Source organism: Plectropomus leopardus, chromosome 24 (assembly GCF_008729295.1).
Source record: "Plectropomus leopardus isolate mb chromosome 24, YSFRI_Pleo_2.0, whole genome shotgun sequence".
In the NCBI taxonomy this organism is placed as follows: domain Eukaryota; kingdom Metazoa; phylum Chordata; class Actinopteri; order Perciformes; family Serranidae; genus Plectropomus; species Plectropomus leopardus.
The window spans coordinates 2,413,167-2,436,966 of record NC_056486.1 but is presented as its reverse complement, the minus strand read 5'-3'; the positions used below and the strand labels follow the sequence as shown (position 1 = coordinate 2,436,966).

At 39.6% G+C, this 23,800-nt stretch overlaps 1 protein-coding gene across 1 annotated transcript in view; it reads left to right on the top strand.

The window, feature by feature from the left end:
- LOC121963069 (collagen alpha-1(XVIII) chain-like) overlaps nucleotides 1-23,800 on the top strand; it is a 44,845-nt gene that overhangs the window by 16,171 nt on the left and 4,874 nt on the right. The window contains exons 5-7 of the mRNA XM_042513438.1: nucleotides 20,705-21,246; nucleotides 23,463-23,543; nucleotides 23,619-23,678. Of these exons, the coding sequence (XP_042369372.1) occupies nucleotides 20,705-21,246; nucleotides 23,463-23,543; nucleotides 23,619-23,678 (683 nt within the window). The remainder of the gene's footprint in view (nucleotides 1-20,704; nucleotides 21,247-23,462; nucleotides 23,544-23,618; nucleotides 23,679-23,800) is intronic.

Genomic DNA, 23,800 nt, shown 5'->3' with positions numbered 1-23,800 from the left:
CTAACATTATTACCCTTATATTTAATTTCTGCAGTTTTGGCTTTGTTTTAGGGTTAATTTTGGCTATATCTCTGACTATTTCATGTCATTTTAGGATCACAGTATTTTAATTCTGCAGGATGCAGGCTCTTGAGTAATAATACTGACCATAAAGTACTAGAAAACGTGAGCTCACAGTCTAATTACTGAGCTCCGGAGCATGTGTGCTTCCTCAGCAGTGTGTTGTGGTTAAAGAACATACATCTGAGCGTGTGAACTGTTGTGTGAGTGTGGGAAACACACAGAAACATGATATACCAATTAAACCGAGACAGTGAAGCTGCCGGGCCTGAGAAAACACCAGCAGACGCATTTGCTCCTACGAGACAAAAGACTGTAGATGAGAGGACGAATATGTCGCAGTAAAAGGGACAAAGTTAAGACGACTGAGAAGTCTTATCCTCAGCTGGCTTATTAGCAGTCCTACTTTCGTCCCTTACGCTTAACGTACATACGGTGCCAGAGTGCATAAAACAGCATCAGAATAGAGCTTGCTTATCAAAATGCATCCACTGCCACACCTGACAGAAGTCCTAGCAAACCTGAAAATACTAGAAATGTATTCAAATCCTAGAAGTTTCCTAAAATCCTAGAAATGTGTTAAAATCAAAAATATGTCCTAAAATCCTTAAAATCCCTTAACAGCCTTGAAAAGTCTTAAAATCCTAGAAATTTCTTAAATGTCCTTAAATCCTCAAAACATCCTAAAATCCTAAAATCATCCTGAAATACTGGAAATGTGCTAAAATACTAGAAATCCTAGAAAAGTCCTAAAATCCTAGAAATGGCCTAAAAACCTAGAGACGCCGTAAAACCCTAGAAACGTTCTTTAATCCAAGAAATACCCTAAAATCCTAGAAGTGTCCTAAAATCCTAAAAACATTCTCAAATTAAAGGATTGCCCTTAAATGCTGGAAACATCCAAAAATACTTGAAATGTCTTAAAATCGTAGAAATGTCCTACAATACTTGAAGTTTCCTAAAATCCTAAAAGCGTGCTTAAATCCTAGAATTGTCCTGAAATACTAGAAACTGTCTAAAATACTTGAAATGCCCTTAAATCCTAGAAACATGTACGGGGCTGCAATGACTGGCCCCTGGACTCGTGCCATTTTGCTAAAGTGGCCCTTAGCAGAGCAAGTTGAGTGTCCCCGTGTCCCTGTGTCCCCGTGTCCCCGTGCTGCACTGCAGACGGAGTCTTTCATGTTGTAACAAAGAGGTTAAATGAGGCAAAGGACGAGAAAAAACTGCTGATAAATGGCTGTAAAAGTATGTTAACCTTTAAGTTGGTGGTCTGTGCAATTACTGTCTGCGTGCAGCTCGTTGTAAAGATGAAAATGCAACTGTGTGATTATATCCTGGAGACAGGAATGAAATGTATGCACGTCCTCCTCCCGGTGTCAGACAGGGACTTTAATCCCAAATATGGAGATTTTTAATCAATTAAAACACGCCAGCCTTAAAAAGAGTTCTTCAGACTGACTGCAGAGTGAGTTTTCTGCAGGACTAAAAACACTCAAGTCCCCTGACAGTCTTACAATGCTGGAAAAATATGGTTGTCATGGTGATTAGTTGAGGTTTTGGGGATTTGGACACTCTGGTAATTTAGCACAGCTGCAACTTTACTCTCCCTCTTTCTTTATACTCTTTTTTTTTTCATTCATGCTGTCTGTCCTGCATGGCCATATGTTTGTGGACACTTTTGTGCACCTGTCAGATAAGAAGTGATAATTTTATTTATGTATTTATTCATCATAAAGGCAGCTCTTGGTGATTTACACCACTGTGTTGGAGGAAGGTCCTAACAGGAGTAACAGGCGAATCAGCTTTACCATTGACATATTTTCTTCTCAAATAAGTATTGTTCAGTGGATTAAATTTATGCCAATATCAAGAATGGTTTGTATGGATTTTGAAGAGTATCCAATAAATATATGAAAAAGTACACAAACTGTTAATTATTACAACTAAACTAAACTTTACCAGAAATATTGCAAGAAATTCTTAAAAATTGCAAGAAAAATTCCTGAAAATTAGCAAAAAAGAAAAGTCAAAAACAAGGAAATGATCTGAAAAAGTGGTCAAATAATACATAAACATATTTCTAGAACATAATTTTGAATACATAATTATGATAGATATATATAAAAATTTACATTTTTACCTTTTTTGATAATTTTCTGATAATGTTCTCTATCTATATTTTTTTACGTCATTTTCGCATCACTTTTTACTTTACTTTTTACTTTCTTACCAAATTGCTTATTTCCTTTTTTCCAAATTTTCAAAATAAATTAAATGAATTTGCACATGTTTAAGGTTAGTGAAAGAAGACTGATGTCATTTTATTTTGGTAACATTTCACTTAAGGGTTAAAGGAACTCATTTCATAAGGGTTAAAGAAACTTTTTTAAATGTCATCTCTCTTGGCGCAAAGTAGAAGTTTTCAGAAAATAACAATTTTTTAAAAGTAGCAGAAATATCCTGAGGGCTTCCTACAAAAATAAAATGTTTAGAAGCAGACACACAGTGGCAGAAACTTAAAAAATGCAAAAAAACGTCACAAACTGATGTTATGTAAATGTTTCAGGAGGAAACAGACACCAGATTCCCGCTGGAGCTTTAATGTGCAGCTGTAGCGCTGGCATGGGTGTCGCTGCATGCATATGTATGTTTGCATAATACTCCAAATGGGAAGCACCAGGTGCCTTCATCAACGGGCGTTCACTGACGCGCTGGAGCCGAATGCCGCCGCGTGTTTACCTGCCCGACTCGTGGCCCTGTGCAGGTCACAGCAGCTGACAGCTGACGGGGATGAAAAGTGTTGGAAACACACAGGGAGGGTGAACACGTCTGTGGGAGAGTCTGCAGGCGTTTGTGGTGATGGAGTGACGGGAAGATCTTTTTGAGAAAAATGTGTTTTACTTGAGATATCTTGATGTTTGGCTTGTTTTTTCTCTCTTAAGTCATTAGATAAACATTTTTTTTAAGTCAAAAGTATAGGAATTTGTGAAAGGAAACGTCATAAACTACTGATTTCTGGTGCTTTTGATTTATGTTTTTATTTTTTTTGTTACCTAAAGAGAGAGATCTCATGCAACAATCAGTTGGGTAAAAAAAGGAAAACAAACTAGACAGGAAGTCTGTTTTCCCCCAAACACACTATCTGGAATTACTTTTGGTAATTACTGCAAGATTGAGACATATGAGCTTCTTTTGTTATTTGAGTTTCTGGTGTACAGTTCTATTTTTATGCTTTGTTTTTTCACAAAAATGCAGCTTTTCATCTTTGTCATTAGACTTCGTTTGCATTTTTTAAAAAGTAGAGCAGAGGATCATTTTCAGCTGGATTCTGTGCACCAGTTTTGTTGCAGATTTTGTCCCCTTTGCATCCAAAAGTTGCATTTTTGGGGGGTTTTTTGCAGTAAGAACACACTGTTCTTTATGTGCTCACAATAGTTATTGATAACCATAAGGGATGTGAAAAAAATCCTTTGCACTACTCTTTTACAGTATTTGTTGAAATGTGATGGAGCATTTGGTAAATCGATGTAGGCCACATCATAAATCCCTTTTGCTTGACTTTAAAAACACAGATTTTAAATGTTATCAATTGATCGAATAGACATTATGAGTCATTATCAGCCTCATAAATATGTGTTAGAGGGGCCTTATTCAATTACTATAAGGTTCATAGGGCTTTGATCAGCCAATTATATGCCCATCTATACCGTACCGAATCACGCTAATCAATCTGTGCCAAATTTTGGTGATGATGATAACATTCAAAAAAGGTGTTACGAATTAATTAATTCCTACTTTTATGAACATATGCCACCAGATTTGCTGAAATCCAGTTACAGCACATAGAAAAGAGCATTTCAGACGTGCAAAAAGTAGCTTTTTTATCTAAAATTTGGTCAGATATTGGGGTTTGGAAAGTGCTAATCTATCCTACAACTGTCAGATAATCAACTTAACGCTACACTGAGGCGAGTAAAGTGTAAAGTATCAATCTTAAAACAAGTCAAAATGTACTTAAACTGTTAAGAGGCTTTAATGTGAAGCTGATCCACTTTCTGTGTGGACATCTGTGACAGCTGGCTTTCACACTCCCTTAAACATTCAATCTGTGTCTCAAACATGAAGAATTTGTCTTTTCCTGCTCAGTGTCCAGCAGCATTACGTGCACGCTGACAGCAGTAGCTGTGTTGTATGAATGCAAAAATTATCAAAATGTGGCAGTTTCCACCCTCCAAATGTCATGCAGCGTGGGTGTGGGAGGTCCGCGGGCTGGAATGTGCAACAGCTGGATGTCCTAGCTTGGCAGATGAGGCGGGTGGCTGGATGATGGGGGCACACAGGGCCATGTGGAGGAGGAGGAGGAGGCCTGGGAGAGGAGGGGTGTGTTGGTGGAAGGAGCGGGTCCCTGTGAGAACCTGGAAGTGGTACATTTTCCGAGGATTTTCTGCAATGAGGCAATGGAGTCGATCTCCTGGGAGAGGTTCGATCCAATCAGATACGCCCTCAGTTACCCAGCTGCTGTCTTTCATTCATCCCTCGCTCTCCTGCTGCTCCTCTCCTCACCACGCTGTATTAAAATACATCACAGAGTTTATATTACTATCGCTGCGCACAGCATCACTTGTGACTGTTGTGGTTTTTCCTGATGAATCAGACCGACATGCCGGTCGCTGAACACCACGTTTTTTTTCCGAAGCCCTTTTTTCCTTTTTGTTGTTGTTTGAAGCAACAGATGAAATCATTTCTCTTCTGCTGCACGTCAACTGAAGCCTGATATTCCCTTTTGTCTTATCTTAACCTGTCAGCTGCTGACTTCTTTATTACAGTTTTTCGTCATGCGCACTCGTAAACCCTCGTCGCAAGGCAGTTTTAGTTGCCCGACGATAGAGTTGCAACACCTGGAAGAGTAATCGTTTAGTGAATTTACAGAAAAGTATTTCAATCATAGATTTAAGTGATTTTTTTCAGGCTGCAATGTAACCACTTGGGGCATTTGGCAAGGTTAATGTACATCAATTAATAATGTCTGTTTTTGCCACTGACAGGCTCAGATTGTTTTTGAGTGTCTGATTAAATCAAGTAAAAGATTCCTACAGAGATAAACCTTTTTGTTAAAGAGTGAGATCCAGAAACAAACCCTAAATCATTGTCACCAAACACACCAGACTTTATTTAAAAAACTCTTAATTTTAAACGTGTATAGATCCAGCATATTTTCACATCTAACTGGGCGAATTAAAGGTTTATTTCAATCAAACCAGAGTTGGTGGTTGTAGTGACAATGAAAATATGAACCAAGACAGCTTTTTGTGTGTTTAATTTTGTTTTTGTCTACTTTAAATAAAGTATATTTTATGGTGATAGAATTAGTATTTATTTAAATGGAGTCTGGTGGGTTTGACGACAGTGATTTCGACAGTGATTTCAGGGCTGTTTCTGTTTAAACAGAATGATGTTACTCTTTAACGAAAGGGTCTGTTTCTGTTGAGATCCTTTTCAAAAGCTGTCAAGCACTTAGAATAACACTCTGAGCCTGTCAGTGGCAAAAAATGGTTTCAGTGGATGTAAAGCGACGGTGCACAAATGCCCTTAGTGGTTAAATTGCCTCTTTTGATGCAGCCGGCTGCAGCGCTCTCGTTCAATGTAGGACCAATTTAAAAAATGCTCTCCCTGTGAGTCACTTAAACGCAAAATCATGGAAAAATAGGGTCCAAAGTTGAAGTTACCCTTTAAGACATGGAATATACAGATTTAATGTTAATGGAAAAACTTGCAGGAATTTTTTTTTTGTTTGTTTCTTAAATACTTACTATAAACTGAGGAGACAGCAGTTTTCCTTCTGAACTTTACCATTTTGATGCACATGGCAGCTTCACCCGAAGCACACATGAAGTAAACCTGTATATTATGGCCCTACATCTATTTTAAAAACTCCAGATTTCCCAAGGTTATTTCTGTGCAGAACGGGTGTGTCATTGCGGTAACTCGAACATGCTTTTTCACCATGCTGCAGAAAAGGTCTTAGGGGACCCACTCATCAGCTCTCACAGGGCAGGGGAGGAGTTTTAGGGCAACTTTGAGGAACCAATGGCATCCATCATGAGCCTGCCTCCACACTGGGTCCCCCCCCTGCCCATGTAAGTGCTTTTTCATGAGTTTGCATGCACTGGGAGATGTGGAGGGAGGGTCTCAGAGTGCGAGGAGTTTTTATGTCTTGGTTTTCATTCAGTGGATGCTCAGTGGCCCTTGAACAGCTTGGATTTAACTGTTGAGCGGCTGGCTAACAGGTGGGGGAAACAGTGAGAGCACTGTGTGGAGTGCAGACACTTGGAGGACTGTTGCAGCAGCATGTTGGGGATCCAGACTTTGTTGCTGCTCCTCTGCGCCGGCAGCTTGGATGCCTGGTTTTGGGGAAAAGCACAGACCACTACAGAGGCCCCGGTGCAGGTAAATGTAACAACGCCGGCAGGAACGACAGCTGCCAACACGACCACCAATGGCACGCTCATGCAAGAAGAGGAGGATGACAACTTGTCCGGGGTTGGGGAGGAAATCATCAGCGTGGCCACAGGAATCCGTAAGTTTGTGGAGGCGTGGGACGCGACCCCGACCCCAGCCGCCAGGACTACTACTACTATTGGAGGCCTGACAGAGAAGGCGGAGAGCGCTAAGCCTAACATGACGGGTAATACCAACAGGGTCAGAGGGGAGAGGGTGGAGGAGGGGTCTGGGTTTGGGTTAGGGTCTGGGTCTGATCTTGTAGAATCAGTTTTGAAAGGTGATAAAATCCTGGCGATCAATTTGACCAGGATTATCGGTGATGTTTCCAAAATTAACGAGACTGTTGAGGGTGTTTTGGATAGTCGCATCAATAGTTCTGATGCACCTTGCCTCCCGGTGCCGTCTGATTGGCCCATTTGCTCCGGCAAAGGCCCAAAATCTTTCACGCTGCCCAACTTTTTCAACCACACATCTGTGGAGGAGGTGGGGGCGGTCCTAAAGGAGTGGGCGTGGCTAACGAGGGCGGGGTGTCACCACAGCACAGAGTGGTTCCTCTGCCTCCTGCTGGCGCCAAGGTGCCCGTCCGCCACCGCCGCGTCGCTGCCCTGTCGCAGCTTCTGCCAGGTGCTGCAGGACAGCTGCTGGGCGTCTCTGGATAATGGGCGTCTCCCCATGGAGTGTCGCCTCCTGCCTGAAACGGCGCAGGAGCCCGGGCGTCCTGCGTGCGCGTCAGTTAGTAACCTGAAAGGTAACCCCGGCGGGTTAGAATGTATCCTGTGTGGCGATACATTTTGAACCCTGCGTCACGTCACTTTTTGTCGATGTTTGAGCGTTAGTCTGTGTGTGTCTGTGCGGTGTTTGTTGTGGTAACAAACATGTTCAAGGGCACTGTCGCTGTTTTGGATCTTATGATTCACTTTCAACATGGTTTTGCATGTTTTAGCCATTTTTGATGCAATCACAAGTACTTTACATGACTGTCGAAACCCATTTCTGACAGTGTGATGAAAAAAGAATTACAATGAAAAGCTTTCTTGCAATAATGTTAACTTTCTTAAAATAATAAGAAACTTTATCAAATGATGAGAAACTTTTTTTCATAATAATGACTTAAAATAAGGAGAAACTTATCGAAATGATTAGAAACTTTTTTCAAAGTTATGACTTGTGAGAATAAATAATGAGAAACTTCCTTAAAATGATGACAAACTGTTCTAAATATAATGCTAGTGTCCCAAAATTATAATAAACTCTCAAAGTAATGACAACATCTCAAAATGTAGAGAAACTTTTTTAAAAATATTTACTTAGTCTCCTAAAGATGTTAAACTCACAATAATGAGTTAGTGTTGTTTCTGATTATTTAGAGATATTAAGTCATTGTTTTAAGTTATTATTTACTGAAAAATTTTCTCATTGTAATTGCTTATAGGATGTTTTTTTTTTTAACACACTGGCACAAATGGACTTCCATACATGACAGCTAACCATTTCTCAAACCATTTGTCGTCTTTTCCGAGTTTGAATTGCAAATGTTTACTCTGAGCAGACAACCTTTGGCACATTTATTTTAGAACAGGAAGAAAATCCACCTGCATGGACTTGATTTGGATTAGTTATCATTTTTCCCCCCATACAGTCTTCTTGTTTGCCAAAACCTTGTGCCTACGTTCCCCACAATGCAACTCGATTGCTGGAAGACAGATTCAGATGTGTTGATGTTGTAGCAGCTAATGCAGCTTTAAGCTGCCAGCCTGCAGCAGAGATTTCAAAAAGGCTGCAAGCTCACTTCTTTAAAACCACACCCCCAGATTTTTTTTTTATTTCCAATCTTCTTCAGACCGAACCACAATGACTGGCGGCGTTCCCCTTGAAACCATCCATCACGGTGAACATCATATCTGCTTTCATTGTTGTCAAAGTTACATTTTTGTTGCAGTTCGTCGGTGCAGATTGATTTGATCTATCCATAAAAGCAGACATGATGTTTATGGTGATGAATGCTGTGACTCGGGCACTTTTCAAGTCTCTGCAAGTTGAGTTTCCAAGATGTGCATTAAACTAAATGATGCCTGGAGGGTGGAAACGGTTTGCTAATAGTATAAAGTATGCAATAAATGGATTAAAACATGCAAAAACAGTGGTTGGATAATCGCCGTGGTTGTTGCTACCGTTGCTTTCATCCACTGCACATGTTCAGAGGACGTCGTGGAACACAAACGCATGAGTTCACGTCACTGTCCGGGCTGCATGCCACCTTCATGTGATTGTCCTGTCATCTGCACAGTGCAGAGCTGCATCTGCAAAAGCACAGTTTCTTTTTTTTTTGTATCAGCAATGGACAGCAACGTTACAGGTTCTTTGTAGCTTTTTTTTGGTTAAAACTAAACCAAGAAACCAAACAAACTTAAATGCATAACAAAATATTTCACTTTATTGATGCTTAAGTGCATCCAAGTCTATCTGCTAAACCCTTTGAGACCTGGATCGACATCAGTCTTCTTGTGCTGCTTTCAGACGCCTTTTACAGCTGCTTAACTTTTTAAAACCTGGGTAAATTGGTCTGTTTTTTTTTTTTTTAACTTCAGGAACAAAGTCAATGAGCAACTTGGCAAGAAATGACCCACAGATTGCAAGAAATTAGTAAAAGAGAACATGAAAATGACCTGAAAATATTTTTTTTTTTTTGAAGTACATACAATATACACAGGAACACTTTAATCAAGTATAGATTCTTAAAGGGATGATTCAGTGTTTCACAATTTTTACAATAACATAAACTAGTGCTGCCTTCACGTACTCCTTGGTAATATCATATTTACCAGTTAGGAGCACATGAATGCCCCCCCAAAGTCATAATTATGAGCTCTGTGCCACTTGCTTTTGGTAGCTACGAAAAAACAACCTTTTAACCTCTAGGGTCCATGTTTGTTGCTTTTTTCTGACCAGAGCACTTGAATGCATGTATGTCATAATTACGACTGCACAGCTGGGGAGATAACAGCATAACAAAATGATCGAAGCAGCGAGCGACCAGCAACTCCAGTGTTCAGTGAGTTAAAATTACTGTTTTTGTCAATGGAGTCTGTTGGGTTTGATGAGAGCATAAATGGGGAATTGAAATTGTTAACAGAAAGGTAAAAAGCAGCAAAATATTCTTGATATAGCGCACACTTAAATTAATAGTGATTTCTTTTGTGGGATTTTTTTAGGTGGCTACTATTAATATTACTGTTGTCCCCCATGCACAACAATAGATTGCTTTGCTTCCATGTTGGACTTCAGCATGTTTCTCCAAACTGGGAGCATACTGACCAGCATCTACTGTATTTAACACACTGACTATGGATATGTTCCTCATACAACCCTGCTTAAAAAAAATCAGAACTATCCCTTTAAGAGAGGCTCCAGAGGCCCACATCCAGCTTTTTAGTGGCGTCATAAATTGTGCAGAATAGAGTCTTCTTTAGGAGGATTGTTGCTGCTGCATGGACTCCTCTTTCAGAGGTCAAACACATGAACTTTGCTCCATAAAACCATCTTTATCATGTTTTCCCACAGGAATATTTAATATAAATGTCTCAGGTTTAAGTGGCAAAGAGTTTTGTTATTCACCATGTGCCACAAGTTAGGCTCTTGTTTGGATAACCTTTAAACTCAGATGTAAACTTTAGTGTACTTAAAGCTAAAGTTTTCTGTGTTGTTATTGTCAAGATGGAGTGAAAATGGCTTTCTGAATGGAAACATTTTACATTGTGCAGAGCAGGATATGAGACTTAAATATTGTTGTCGTTACACTGTTTTTATTGGGTGTGAATTTCCAGAAACACCTGCATTTGCTACCTCACGCGTGCATGCAAAAAGGAGAAAAAAAGAGGAAGAAAATAGGGCAGTAAAGCTAATTATTTTTCAGCAGACATGGGCTGCAACATGTGGAGATTGTGTTTTTGCAGGACAGATGCATTAGTTCCATTTATTTCATGTTAGTAGGGTGCATTGACTAAAGGCATTGGCGAATTAATTATTATTCAAAAATGTTATTTTTTTACAATTTAAACACAAATGTAGAGAGACGAAGGGCGCTCCAAATCTCACAAAACTTGGCACACATATCAGGCATGACAGAAACTGATATATGACACAAGTATCATGCTTAAGTCTGTGAACTTGGCTCAATAATGTCTCCTAACAGCCCCCTCCTTTATATGTCTCCTAAACTATAACAAAATTTGCTTTGCATATTTACCATGTCAAAATAATGACCTAGTATTTCAAAAGATGACTTAATATCTTAAAAATGACTTAGTATATGAAAGTAATGACTTAGTATCACAAAAAGTGAGTTATCATCTAAAAATAACAACTTAGTGTTTAAAAAAATCAGTGTTTCAAAATGAAGTCAAACAAACGACTCTGTCTCAAAATAATGACTGAGTATTTTGAAATAATGACTTGCTATATAAAACATGACTTTGCATTTAAAAATAAAGTCTTAATTCAGTCAAATGACTAAGTATTTCCAAATAATGACTATTTCAAAAAAAGAAAAAAAGACTACTTTTCTCAGAACAATATAAAATAATGACGTAGTATTCTAAAATATGGACCCTAGTTTTCAAAGTCACAGCCCCATCCTTTAAATTTCTTGCAGATTAACCAAATTTGGTATGCACGTGTATCACGTCCAGACCTAAAAAAAAAGTCTCTTGGAGCCATACCCTAAACCCAACAGGAAGTCAAACATTTTTTAATTTACTGTGCAATTTTAGTCTTTTTTTTTTACATTTACAGAGAAAATTTTTGGTTTCCTCCATGCAGTATTTGTGTAGTTGAACAATAATCATGTTGCATTGCTTCATTACATCCTACTCCTGCATGCCAGTCACGCTTTTCTGTCCTGGGTTATCCTCATGTCATCATATCTCACTATTTCTGATCAGCTGGTGTTTTTTATGTGGATTTATGCGGTTTGAGTTTCTGCGGAGAGTGGAAACAATCGGGCCATCTGTGGCGGGGAGGACGGGGAGAGAATGGCATTTATGGTAGCGGCTGTGGGTGGGAAAACGGTCTGCTCCAGAAGAAAGAGCGTGGCGATTGTGTGCTCGGTTTGGGAGAAAGGGCATGGGTGTCGCGGCGAGTAACAAGAGAGCCTTGTGACCGGGATGAGACTGGGCGGCTCGGCGTCTCTGCCAGAGGTCAGAGGGCACGGCCGGTCGCCCACCCTCTCAAACCAGTAACACTTGATGGGTGGTAATTAAGTGTTCGGCGGAGCATCAGAAGATGAGCAGAGACAGGGAGCGGGACAACGCGTGAGAGGGACTTTTATGAGAGCGGGAATAAGCTGCTCTTTCACTTCTTCAAAAACAGTTTAATCGCTTAAAGCTGCATTTGGGGCCAATTTATAATCATCCATCATTAATCCAAATCCTTCCTGTTTGCATAAAATTAGCTTTTTTATAGTTTGTGGTGAGCTTGTTGTCATAGCAACAGCAGCAGAGGAGGAAAACAGTCTCAGAGAAAACAAAGTAAAACAAATAAAACTCACCAATTTTGTGGGGAGGATAGACAGACTACAGTTCTTTAAAGGGGATCTTTCATGCCCATTTTCAGAGTTCATATTTGTATTTTGGGTTTATACTAGAACACGTTTACATGCATTAATGTTCAAATACTTTATTTTCGTCATACTGTCTGTGCTGGAGCACCTGTTTTCACCCTCTGTCTGTGTTAGCGCCTGCGTCGTCAAGACTGCCTCCCGATCTGCTCTGATTGGTCAGCCTTTTTCGTGTCTCCTGTATCTCTGCGTCTCTGCAGCCAGGAAACGAATAACAGAGTTTAGCGGCACTTTTTACATCCAAAAGCCTGCAATAAAAGCTTCAAAACAAAACTGGACATGTTCCAGCTGCATTATCATTTGAAACTGAAGAGAAAACTAAACACGTTTAGACGAGAATGACCCTACTGAAAAACAAAGTCTTTAATTTGCTTTTTTAAGAAAAATCTGCGTTTATATGAAGACATTGTAAAAGAAAACAACACAGTACACCTGCCAGGCCAGTGGTTGGCGGCATAACTTTCACACTTTCACACTTTCACAAGTGTACTGCGCTAAGCAAAGCTAAACTTACCGGCTGCTGACTGCAGCGACATATTTAATGTGCACTCTTTACGATCGTATCTTCTTATCTAACTCTGTGCTGTGATTTTCCAAGATGTTGCATTATGTCTTTATAACGGAGACACTTTTGTTGTTTTTTGGAAAATGTAGGATTCAGGACTCTTTCTTGAGTCTAAAAGTCAGGACTTTATCTACTTTTAAAGACTCGAAAAATAAATAAAAGTGAAACACATTTCACCGGCTGCTAATAGCTGATTGTATCTGTTGCAACTCGCATTTCTCCAACTCTGCCCAAACACATTCCTCACACACTAACAACATTTAATTTGGACTGCAGCCAAGAAGCTTCAAATCTGAAGAAAAGCTGCAAAAAAAAGCTAAACCGATGTCATCTGAACTTCACGCTGATCCTCATCAGTCAGCTTTAATTTGCTCTCAGCTCTGCGTTTATTCAAACACGGATTAACGTCTGACTGGGAGCAGTGGGAGGCTGTCGATGTCACAGCTGCGTCGCCTCCGTTTGAAGTGTCAACCGATGCCACTCTGCTACCCAGACGAGTCCAGTCTGTTCGCTCCCACGAGGGCAAAACTACAGCTGTGGGTGTTAATGGTTGAATCCACTGGTTTAACTGGTGTTTGGTGTCATAAAAGAGGCTCAACATAGAGCTAAGCAGTCTGTCTGAACTGTATAAATACCTCAGATTCCTCATAGTGTGTCATTAGACAATTAAATTAGCGTCTTTGTTATTGCAGTTTTTACTTTTCCAAATAAGGACTGCAGCTTACAGACGGAGGTGAAGTGAAAAGCTCTGGTTGAGGCATACTTTGATAATGCTGTAATGTTCTTTAACCTCTTTTATGCACACCGAATGTCATGTTTTTATATAATTATAGACAAAGAATGAGAAGTTTTTGGTTTTGTGCATACAGACATTTTAGGTTGCAGTGGACCTTGATGTCCTCTTCTAAAAATACCCAAACTGCAACACTGACACAAACTGAAATCCAGCAGTTAGTTTTTTGTGTAATTAGTAAGTAATTTCCATCCCGCTTGCATGCCTTCAGATGTTGTTTTGTAAGATGACATGCACTTAAATCCCCAAAATTTGAAGTTTTATAACATCTATGGTTCAATTTTAATACTTGAGTGTCTCCAGTTGGCTCTCAGATTTAGTAAACTCGTAGCACACGTCATTTAGCATCAGTAAAACTCACCGCTGCGGCATTTTTCAAGTTAAAAAAAAAACGTTGCTTTATAGACTTGAAAGTGCTAATTTGGAGATTTGGCAGTGAGCATTGAGGCTTGAGCTGTTTATACTTTGCACCCTGTAAAGGGTCATTCAACAAAAGAAACTTTATTTTCAGCTTTGTGTTGATACTCTCTGGAGGATATTTTTATTCCTCTGCGTGATGCTTCTGCGAGTATTTAATGACGTTTATAGTTTAGTGGAGTGGCCCCTCCATGTGCGTCTCTTTCACTTGCACATTGTGGACATTAGGGCTGCAACTAACATTTATTTTCATTGTCTGTTAATTTGTTGATTATTTTCTCGATTAATCTAGTCGCCAAAAGAAAATATTGGCGTTGTTCGTGTCTGCACACCACAAATATGCATCATATAAACGTTTCTAAAGTGACGTATGAGCTGACTCGTGTAGACCACTGCATGAGATCAGCCAAGTGAAATAGTCCTGATATATACAAGTCATTGATCGTTTCCTTTTTCCTGTTGGGATTACGCACCCCAAACCTGGTAATTTAGGCCAGAGCGGACATCTTTTCTTCACCATAACAACATAACATAATGTTTTTTGTGCTTCAACCTTACCGCAAGTTAGCAAAAATGTCAAATGCAAACATTTATTCTGACAATTGGATTGATTGACTGATTGTTTGGTGTTAAAAAAATGTCAGAAAATGGTGAAAAAAGCCGATCAAAGCCCATGATGACGTCATCAGATGTTTCGTTTTTTTGTCCACAACCTAAAGATATTCAGCTAATGTTGAGTTTTTCTGTGTATAAATGACAATCAGTATTTCCCAAAGCCCAAGATGACATCCTGAAATGTCTTGTTTTACCCACAACCCAAAGTTATTCAGTTTATTGTCTAAAGAGGAGGAAAGAAACCAGAAATTTTTACTTTTTTCTGAGAAAATACTCAAACCGATTAATTGCTTATCAAAGAAGCTGGTGAATCATTTAATATTGACAACTAACTGATTAATTGTTGCAGCTCTAATGGCTATACATGCAACCCTGTTTCCCAGAAATTACTTTTATATGCATTAATTTGCAGCATTTCTTTTGTTGCATAACCTTAAATAAGACGCAGGACTCAAGTGCCACCATCCACCCCGTCCTCCCTGTCACAATTCAAAAAGAAAGTTTTCTATAGTGCAAATAAAATCAATTTAAAGAGGCCTAAAGGGATAAGAAATGTAGTCTACTGCAGAATCTGAAGTATTTTTTATGACTATTCTCTAATGTTATTTTAGCCTTCAGGGAGCTTTTTTTCTTCCCCTCAGGAGAGGCTTTTCACTCCCAAACTTCTGGACGAGTCCATCAGTCCCTCAATGACATTTCAGCCTGTTTTAACCGGCGTGTCGTGTCCGTTCAGGCTTCTGGGACTGATCCAGTCTGTGAGCTTCATTCTGTCCGAGTCCCTCATGGTTCGTTTTCCCATGGACATCTGACACGCATTTCCTTCCTCTGCCTCCATCTGTCCGTCTGTCCGAGGCTCTCTCCTCTCTGGCAGCGTCCTCTCTTTCTTCACACGGTAAAACAGGCGTCGGATTTCGGGTGAAATGTTGGAAAATACAGATGCGGCACTTCAGTAATCCTCTGTAACAGAAGACATGAGGTCATTTTGGGGCTGTGAATCGCTGTGTGTTGTCCTCTGTACAATAGGTCCTGTTAGCATGAAGACAGGGAGGAGACAGGAGCAGAGCCTGAAGACATGAGAAGGGTTAACATGATTGTTTCACAGGCAACTTTCACATGTTTGGGCGTCACGCCAGCTTCCATCTGTGATCTGGAGAGCAGCCAAGTTAACAAACAGCTGATTTTGACCCAAAGTAAAAGTTTAAAGCTCCGTGTCGGTCGTAGAAAAAAGTCAAATTTAATATCAGTAATGATAAGCGGTGGGTGTCACCACAGGCCCCACGATCGGTGTCATGATACTTCAGTCTCGATACAATATTATGATTTTTTGGGCGATATGTGCAGTCATCAGAAAAAAAGTTGTTTTTTTACATTTCAGCAAACTATGAATACGATACATTTGCATATTTCGTATGCATCATATAAATGTGTCTTCATTTTTTCATTAACACCCCGTTTTTTTTTATGTAAAAATATAAATAAAAAAATGAATAATTAAATATAGCTCTCTGAGGTTTTTCAAATTAAAAGTTCCTCATATGCCGACACGTTTTTGCATGTTTTGCAGACTGCCTTCCCTTGTTTTGGTTGAGTGAAATACAGACACTATTTCATTAAATCATTTTATTGGCGCTCATTAAAATAAATATCGATACAGAAAATCAGCCAAATGTCAGACATTGGCCCCTATAATCACCCAAGCTGATAATCTTATGATCCCTTTGCAACATTTCCAACAGTGTTTGTGGCACCAAACCTTCGTTTTTTTTTTTTTGGACCGAGGTGTTTTTAGCTGCACATCGCTGCATTATTCAGCACAATTTGATCAGAACTTTGGTGTTTTTTGTACCAACACAGAAGCATTTTTGGTACTGAAACGATTGTTTTTTTGCTGTTTTTTTGTGTTTTAGTAACACATAGTGATGTTTCCTAGTGGGGTTTGAGCCACCAAAACTGGGTGTTTTTAGCTGCAAATGTAGGTGTTTCCCAGCGCTTTTTGAGCCACCGAACATGGGTGTTTTTCACAGATAACGCGCAAGTGTTTTGCATCAAATTCTGGCATTTCCCAGCCGTGTTTGAACGACAGACCTTGGATGTTTTTTTTACCAACACACTGCAGCATTTACCACAGGCATTTGTGGTACCAAACCGGTGTTTATTTACCCGAAACTGAATGTTTACAGCGGCATGTCAGTGTTTCCAAGCTCCAATAGTGGCACCAAACATTGGCGCCGCTTGTGGTTTTCAACCTGGGTGTTTTTCACGGATGCATTGTGGCGTTTCCTGGCAGAATTTGAGCCTGAGAACCTGGATGTTGTTTCCAGGGCTTTTGTGCCATCAAATATGGTTGATTTTAGCCAGAACACGACCTTTTACTAACCATACCCAAGTTTTTTTTCTACCTAAACCTAACCACGCCTTCCCTGCAGCGTAGTTATGAAATGTAAAGTGTCACTGTTCCCATGGTTTGCAGAAATGTATCATACAAATATTTCTTTCTGGAGATTGGGTTGGATATGCTCATAACATACTGTGATATATTATGATAAACTGCCTTTTTTCAACTGCAAACTATGTCCTCAAAGGAAAACTTTGTCAACATCTTTTCTTACAGTAAATTGTTTCTAGCAGACTGAAAAAGCAACTTATTTTATTGTCTAAAATATCATACATGTTGCAGCCTTAACTTCTGGACTAATAAAAATAAATGTAGCCTTTTTGCTTCTTTTTAGAGAAGAAAATGGATAAAATTATCCAGAAATGAGCTAAAATAAATGCCTGAAAATCCCAGTTCATCTCCATGTAATCATCTTGCTTGTGTTGCATTTTGGTTCACATGAAAAATATAAATAAATTCAGAGCCTGAGACTGAGATTTCAGCTCTGATAATAAAGAAATCATGTGGCTGTATGGAAGAATAGCTTGGAGACATGGTTCTTGTTCATGTGATTCCTAACTGGCCTGTTTAGTGGGAGAGCTGTAGTTGGACCGGACAGCTTCCAGATGTGAATGTGAACTGTGATCTGGCTCCTTACAAAAAAAAATCACAAGCTGCTGCAGAAGACGAAGTTTCCTTAATGTCATTTATCAAAAAATTGAATTCTGCAAACATCATTCGACCACCTGATTGCTGCAACAGCTGCAGCAGCTGATCCACTGTGAGATTAACCGACAGCAGGTGCCCTCAATGGGAAGCTGACCACCCGGCTGCCGTTCCCTGCTCCGCCTCCGATTGGATGAAATCCCTCAGGATCCAGGCTTAGCTGTAGCTGCTGTGCAGAGCAATGTTCACTCAACAAGCGCTGTGCTTATTAACTGTTTGCGAGTGTGTGTGAGAACATGTGTTTAGCATTACTCCCTGCCAGCACCGGGTTGGCGAGTGCAGATGTGCACATGGTTACGAGCTGGTCGTCCCATTGATACCGTAAACTTCGAGTGTTGGTGAACATAATGTTTCCTCTTAGCAGGTGGAAAAATGTGTAAAAGCAAGTGTTTGAGAGAGTTTGCAGACAAACTAAACAGCCAAAATGATGATCAGACACTAATTTGAAACTTTAAATATTTGATATTCGGAGCATTAATATAGCAACAAACAGTATTTGTTATGTAACGATATAGTAATGGCAGAGGATGAAGTCACGCTCGCTCTTCTTTTCGTTGTGGTAGACGGCCCCTTTGTGTGAATCCAACAGGCTAGTTAACACGCCACAATAACATCTGCCAACATGTATTGATTTTCTGTTTTTGGAAGCTGGAGTATTGGTATATGTATGGTTTGGTTAATTAGAGCTCCACACTGTCGGAGCACAGAGTGTACTCTGGGCACAGAAGGAGCAGCAAGATGCCAGGCGCAGTGTGTAAGTGAAACTTAACCATTCATTGTACTGGTTTTTAAGGGTAAAAACTGTGATTTGGTCATGCATTTTAAAGAATGTGCTTTTTGTTCTTTTTATTATTGTATTGTCTCACTTTAAGGCTGAAATTATCAATTGACAAAAAAAAATGTGCAATAGTATTTGAAACTCAATACATCGTTCAAAAAACCTTTCAGAAAAAAATTAAATTGATGATTAAAAATATTGTCAGGTGTTCATTTCAAAGACAGAGAGATAACATAAAGCTGATAATTCTGCTTTTTAGCTGAGTTTAGCAACACATTTGTCTTATTTTCTGTTTAATACTTGACTGGTGCAATAACGTAAGTGTGTACCACTATTATGAATAGTTCATTTAACAAGCCAGTTAAACTCAAGCTGGTCTCTGTCAGAGTTACAACTTCCTTTTCTTTGTCTGACTGAGCATTTAACAAGCTGTATTTAAAACTTTCACATCATTAATAAACCTTGGGAACCCCCCGCGACCTCTGACCTCTGCAACCCTTTAATGCACACATTGTACTTTCTGGTCATGAATCAGAGACGACAAGCTGCCCTCAGGAGATCACTGGAAGTGTCCACCAGGCCAAAACTCTCTCTTCTCTGTGATGCTGCTTTATGAGAATGTAATCTGTTGGTCTCTGGGGCTGTTTGAATCTATGGGAACTGAAACATCAGCAGTTTTTCCATTAATTTGAACCCCCAGACTCACATACACTGTAGAACAAAAGTAGAAACTGGAATCAGTAAACAACGTCACATTTTTTTTCCACTGGCCCCAGAGTGCCTTTATTTTACATGGCAGTACTTTGCACAAAATTTGCACAAACCCCTTTTTCCTTGGATTATTTTTAAGTATAGCCTACGTGCATTTCATTTTATTTTATTTTATTTTTATTTTTTTTATTTTTCATTTTATTTTATTTTATTTTACTTTATTTTTCATTTTATTTTTTATATTTTTCATTTTATTTATTTATTTATTCATTTATTCATTTAATTAATTATTTATTTTTTTTAATTGGGGGATTTTTTTTTTTTTTCCACTGTCACCATACTTCACCCACGCAATGAGCCCTTCACAAAATTGAATAAGTGCAATATTTCTGCTGTTATGACAGATGACTATCAACAGGCTCACTTTTGGCTATCAACCCGCCCGACATAAACGTTTATCGGTTATGCTGATCCAGCGTCAGTTGTCAGTCAGTGTTAGTGTGGTTTGCTGTTTGACCTGCAGGGTCAATGCGGTTTGGTGTTTGTTGTCATTTGGTGACTCCTTTAACCCTCTATGGTACTTTTTTTTTGCTGTTTACACTCACACAGCACATCTTCAATTATGTTGCAATACTTAAAAAAAGAGCCGGGGCCCTCAGGAAACCAGAAGCACTGTTTATATTTTAACACAGCGTTTTGTTGAGTCCCTTTTTGGGGGCTTTCCTCTCATGGTTAAGCCCCCTTAACTCTCCACAGAAATTGATCTGAGGGCGTCTTTATCTGTCATTTTAAAATCTTGAGGAAAAAAAAGATAAACAATAATAGAAAAGTGTAATTATTAATTAATGTGCTTAACTTGAAAATTATCAGAAAATTACTAAAATGCGACCCTTGAAACAACGTAACATTATGGAATACCACCATGACAGTTTTTGGTATTTTTGGTATAACAGTCATCATAATTTTCTTTATATCTCTGCAAATTTACCTAGAAAAGTTTAATAGTTTTTAATATTTCCCGCCTTTTGCATTTTAATAAGTTATTACATATTCTTACATGTATTTCATCTTAAAATCTGTAAAAAGACCCTTAAATCGAAAGAAGCAACTTCATTAAACCATGCAAGAGACCACAATAAAAGCTCCTGGAGGTGTAAAATAACTTCTCTTAGACTGCCAGTCGAATGTTTTGCTCCGAAACACTAAAACATTAACTGTTTTCTTAAAGTTTTGCTTTCCAAAGAACTTGTGATTTGCTGATCATTTCTGTGCTTCAGACTGTTTTTGGATGTCATGCTGCCTTCAAGTGCATTTTATCACCTCATACATCTGACTCATGATTTAAAGTTTCAACACTTTTTTTACTGCTGTTTTCCTCTATAGAAAGTCATTTTTGGTGGCTGAACCAGAAACTTTTTTAGCTCATATTTAATATGTTTAAATCATATTTGTCTTTGTTTGCAGCTGTACTTGAAGGCAGAGCTCATTTTACTTCTTTTTCAAACAATTTTTTCAACCTTCTGACTCTAAATCTTAATGTCTTGCAGAGGAGAGCGGCGTCTCTTTGCTGCAGCTGATCGGAGACCCTCCACCGGATGAGATCTCCAGGGTCTACGGGCCGAGGGGGGAGGCCGCTTACGTCTTCAACCCTGCGGCGGTGTCGGGTCAGCCGGCTCTGGCCCACGTCCCCAACCCCTTCCACCGCCACTTCTCCCTCCTCTTCCACATCAAGCCCACCACTCCCGCCGCCTCCGTCCTCTTCTCCATCACCGACGGCCGCCAGAGGATCATGTACATCGGCGTCAAACTCAGCGCTGTGAAGTCCGGCCGTCAGAAGGTGCAGTTCTTCTACACCGAGCCAGACTCTGAGGCTTCGTACGAGGCGGCCAGCTTCAACGTGCCGAGATTGGTGGACACCTGGAGTCGCTTCTCGCTGTCCGTGTACGAGGACCAGGTGACTTTCTACCAGGGCTGCGACTCGGAGCCGCAGGTGGTGAAGTTTGAGCGCTCGCCGGATCCCATGGAGCTCGACACGGGGGCCGGGATCTTTGTGGGCCAGGCAGGAGGCGCCGACGCTGACAAGTTCGAGGTAAAGTTTAAAAAAACCAAAAGAAGGGACAAATATGGTTTAAGGCTTATACTTTAGACTTACGGCCCATGAGCCAAATGTGGCCCCTGATAGGGTGCAGAGTGGCCCCCCCAAAAAATGTTCAAATTCACAATAAAAATAAAATGATTCACACCAGTTTTTGTAGTATACATAAGGTGCCAGAGTGCATGAAAGAGCTTCAAAATAGAGCTTGTTTAGGAAAAAAAGGGGCCAGTGGAGGATCTCCCACACCCCCCAACAGAGGTCCTAGTTAAACCCCTAATGTCCTAAAGTCCTAAAAACGTCCTAGAGTTCTGGAAATGTCTTAAAATCCCGGAAACGTCATAAAATCGAAGAAATGTCCCAGAATAAATGTACTAAAATCCTAGAAAATAAAATCTGAGAAATGAATGAACTAAAACCCCAGACACGTCCTAAAATCATAGAAATGTCCTAAAATCCTGGAAACATCCTTAGATCTTAGAAATGTCTTAAAATCCTAAAAACGTCTGCCAATATGAGTCTAGATTGTTTTGGTGTGAGTTGCAGAGTGATGTCTGCCTTCTCTCCAAAATAACGGACCGAGACGACACTCGGCTTGTGGCGCTCATAGCGCCAAAAAATACACAGACCTCGTTGTGTTCTGCTTTCATTGCTCATTGCCTTCTTGTTTTTGAAAGAAATCCAGCCAATTCGCTCAGGGTTCAAAGGGTTTAGTGCTGTTTTTGGAAGCTCCGGGTGCAGAATTGGAACATATTCAACTATAAATAAAATGCAAATAAAATCTTTTTTAAATAAAATGTTCTTTTACTGATGATGCAAGCAGACACACAACACCAGAGTACATGATGTAACTCAAACTCTGTCTGAAATAAGTAAAATGACGTATTTTAAACTCACTACATGTTGCATTTGGAAGAGAAGTTTGTTCTGTGACTGAAAAACTCTGCAGGGTGCCAGCAGAGGAAATGCTCAAGTGCTCAAGAGATGTTTGCTCATCACATCTCTGACAGGAATGAATGAAAAACAGCAATGAATCCTCCAAATGTCACCCGCGGGACCCGGAGATGTCAGAGTAATGCACTGTGTGCTAAAAGAGCAGGTGTGTGTGTGTGTGTGTGAGAGAGAGAGACCTCTTGTTGGGGTCAGATCCCTCTTTAATATCTCCCTGTGGCACCTCACGGCAGGTCTTTGTCTCGGTCACAGGCAACAGGAAGGGCAAACTTAACCCTCCTCGTTCTTGTAAATCTATTACTCGACCTCCCGCTCGCTTTTTGACCTCTGACCTTTCAACTCAGTCAGGCTGGTACCACATGTGACGGTCACATGGCCTTTGAGGTGGAGAAGAAAAGGATAAAATCTGTGAGTTAAGCTCCAAATTATTTGTTGCATCTCTGTCTTAATTTGCAAAAATCATCCCAAAAAAAACAATTTTAAGAGCACAAACTGGTCTCTAAGGCAGAATATTGTCATTCATAAACTCTGAACTGTCTGAATTATGTTAAAACTCATCCAGAAAAAAAATCATCCAAAAAAGTACATTTTAAGGGCAGAAATTGAGCTCTAAGGCAGAATATTATCATAAATTCTTGACTGTCTGAATTATGTTAAAAATCATTTAAAAAAAATCCTAAAGTCATAAAATCCAATAATCAAAAAAGAAAAATAAGCCGAAAAAAAAGGCATTTTCAAGGGCACAGACTGATCTCTAGGGCAGAATATTTTCACTGTCTAAATTATGTTAAAAATCATCAAATCCAATCATCAAAATAGAAAAAATCACCCAAAAAAGGCATTTTCAGGGGCAGAAACTCCAAACTGTCTGAATTGTGTTAAAACAGGATTTAAGATCGACAGCATCAAAAGCAGCTGACACAATATTCTGCTCTGCATGACTCATCTCTCCGCTGTTTTCCGTCTCTGGAGATTTCACAGGAAGTTAATTTCCTGACTGGCTGCAAACAGTGAGTCACGCTGAATTTAATGATTTTGTGGGAATGACTTTGCTCTGATAATTTTAGCTGCAATTTTTCACAAATTTGTGATTTTTCTTGATTAGGTGGGATGTGGGGATAGTAATGTTTCGTAAAATCTGATGAGCTGGTACTTAAACAATGCATCGCTCCTTATTTTATATATTTTTATTTAATTTTTTTTATCGTGCACCGTCCCTGTCTCAATAAAATTCAGTGCATTCGGTGTGTTTGTGTTTTTAGGGTGAGATTGCAGATCTGAGGGTGGTGGGAAACCCTCGGGCAGCTGAGCGCTTGTGCGACGACGAGGACGACTCTGATGCTGTGAGTACTTTATTTTATTTTATATTTTTATATTCTAGTCCAACTGTCTGAACACTTTTTTCTTCTGTCCTGCAGGCTTCTGGAGACTTTGGCAGCGGCGATGGCGACAGGAGACACTCAGGACACACTGTGAAGGTCAGTTTGTCTTTTTAAATTATTTATTCATTCATAAATTTGACTGGGACAGTTGTTACATATTATTATAGTATTATTTATATATGTATATATTGTTATATTATAGGGAAAATGTCCAGACA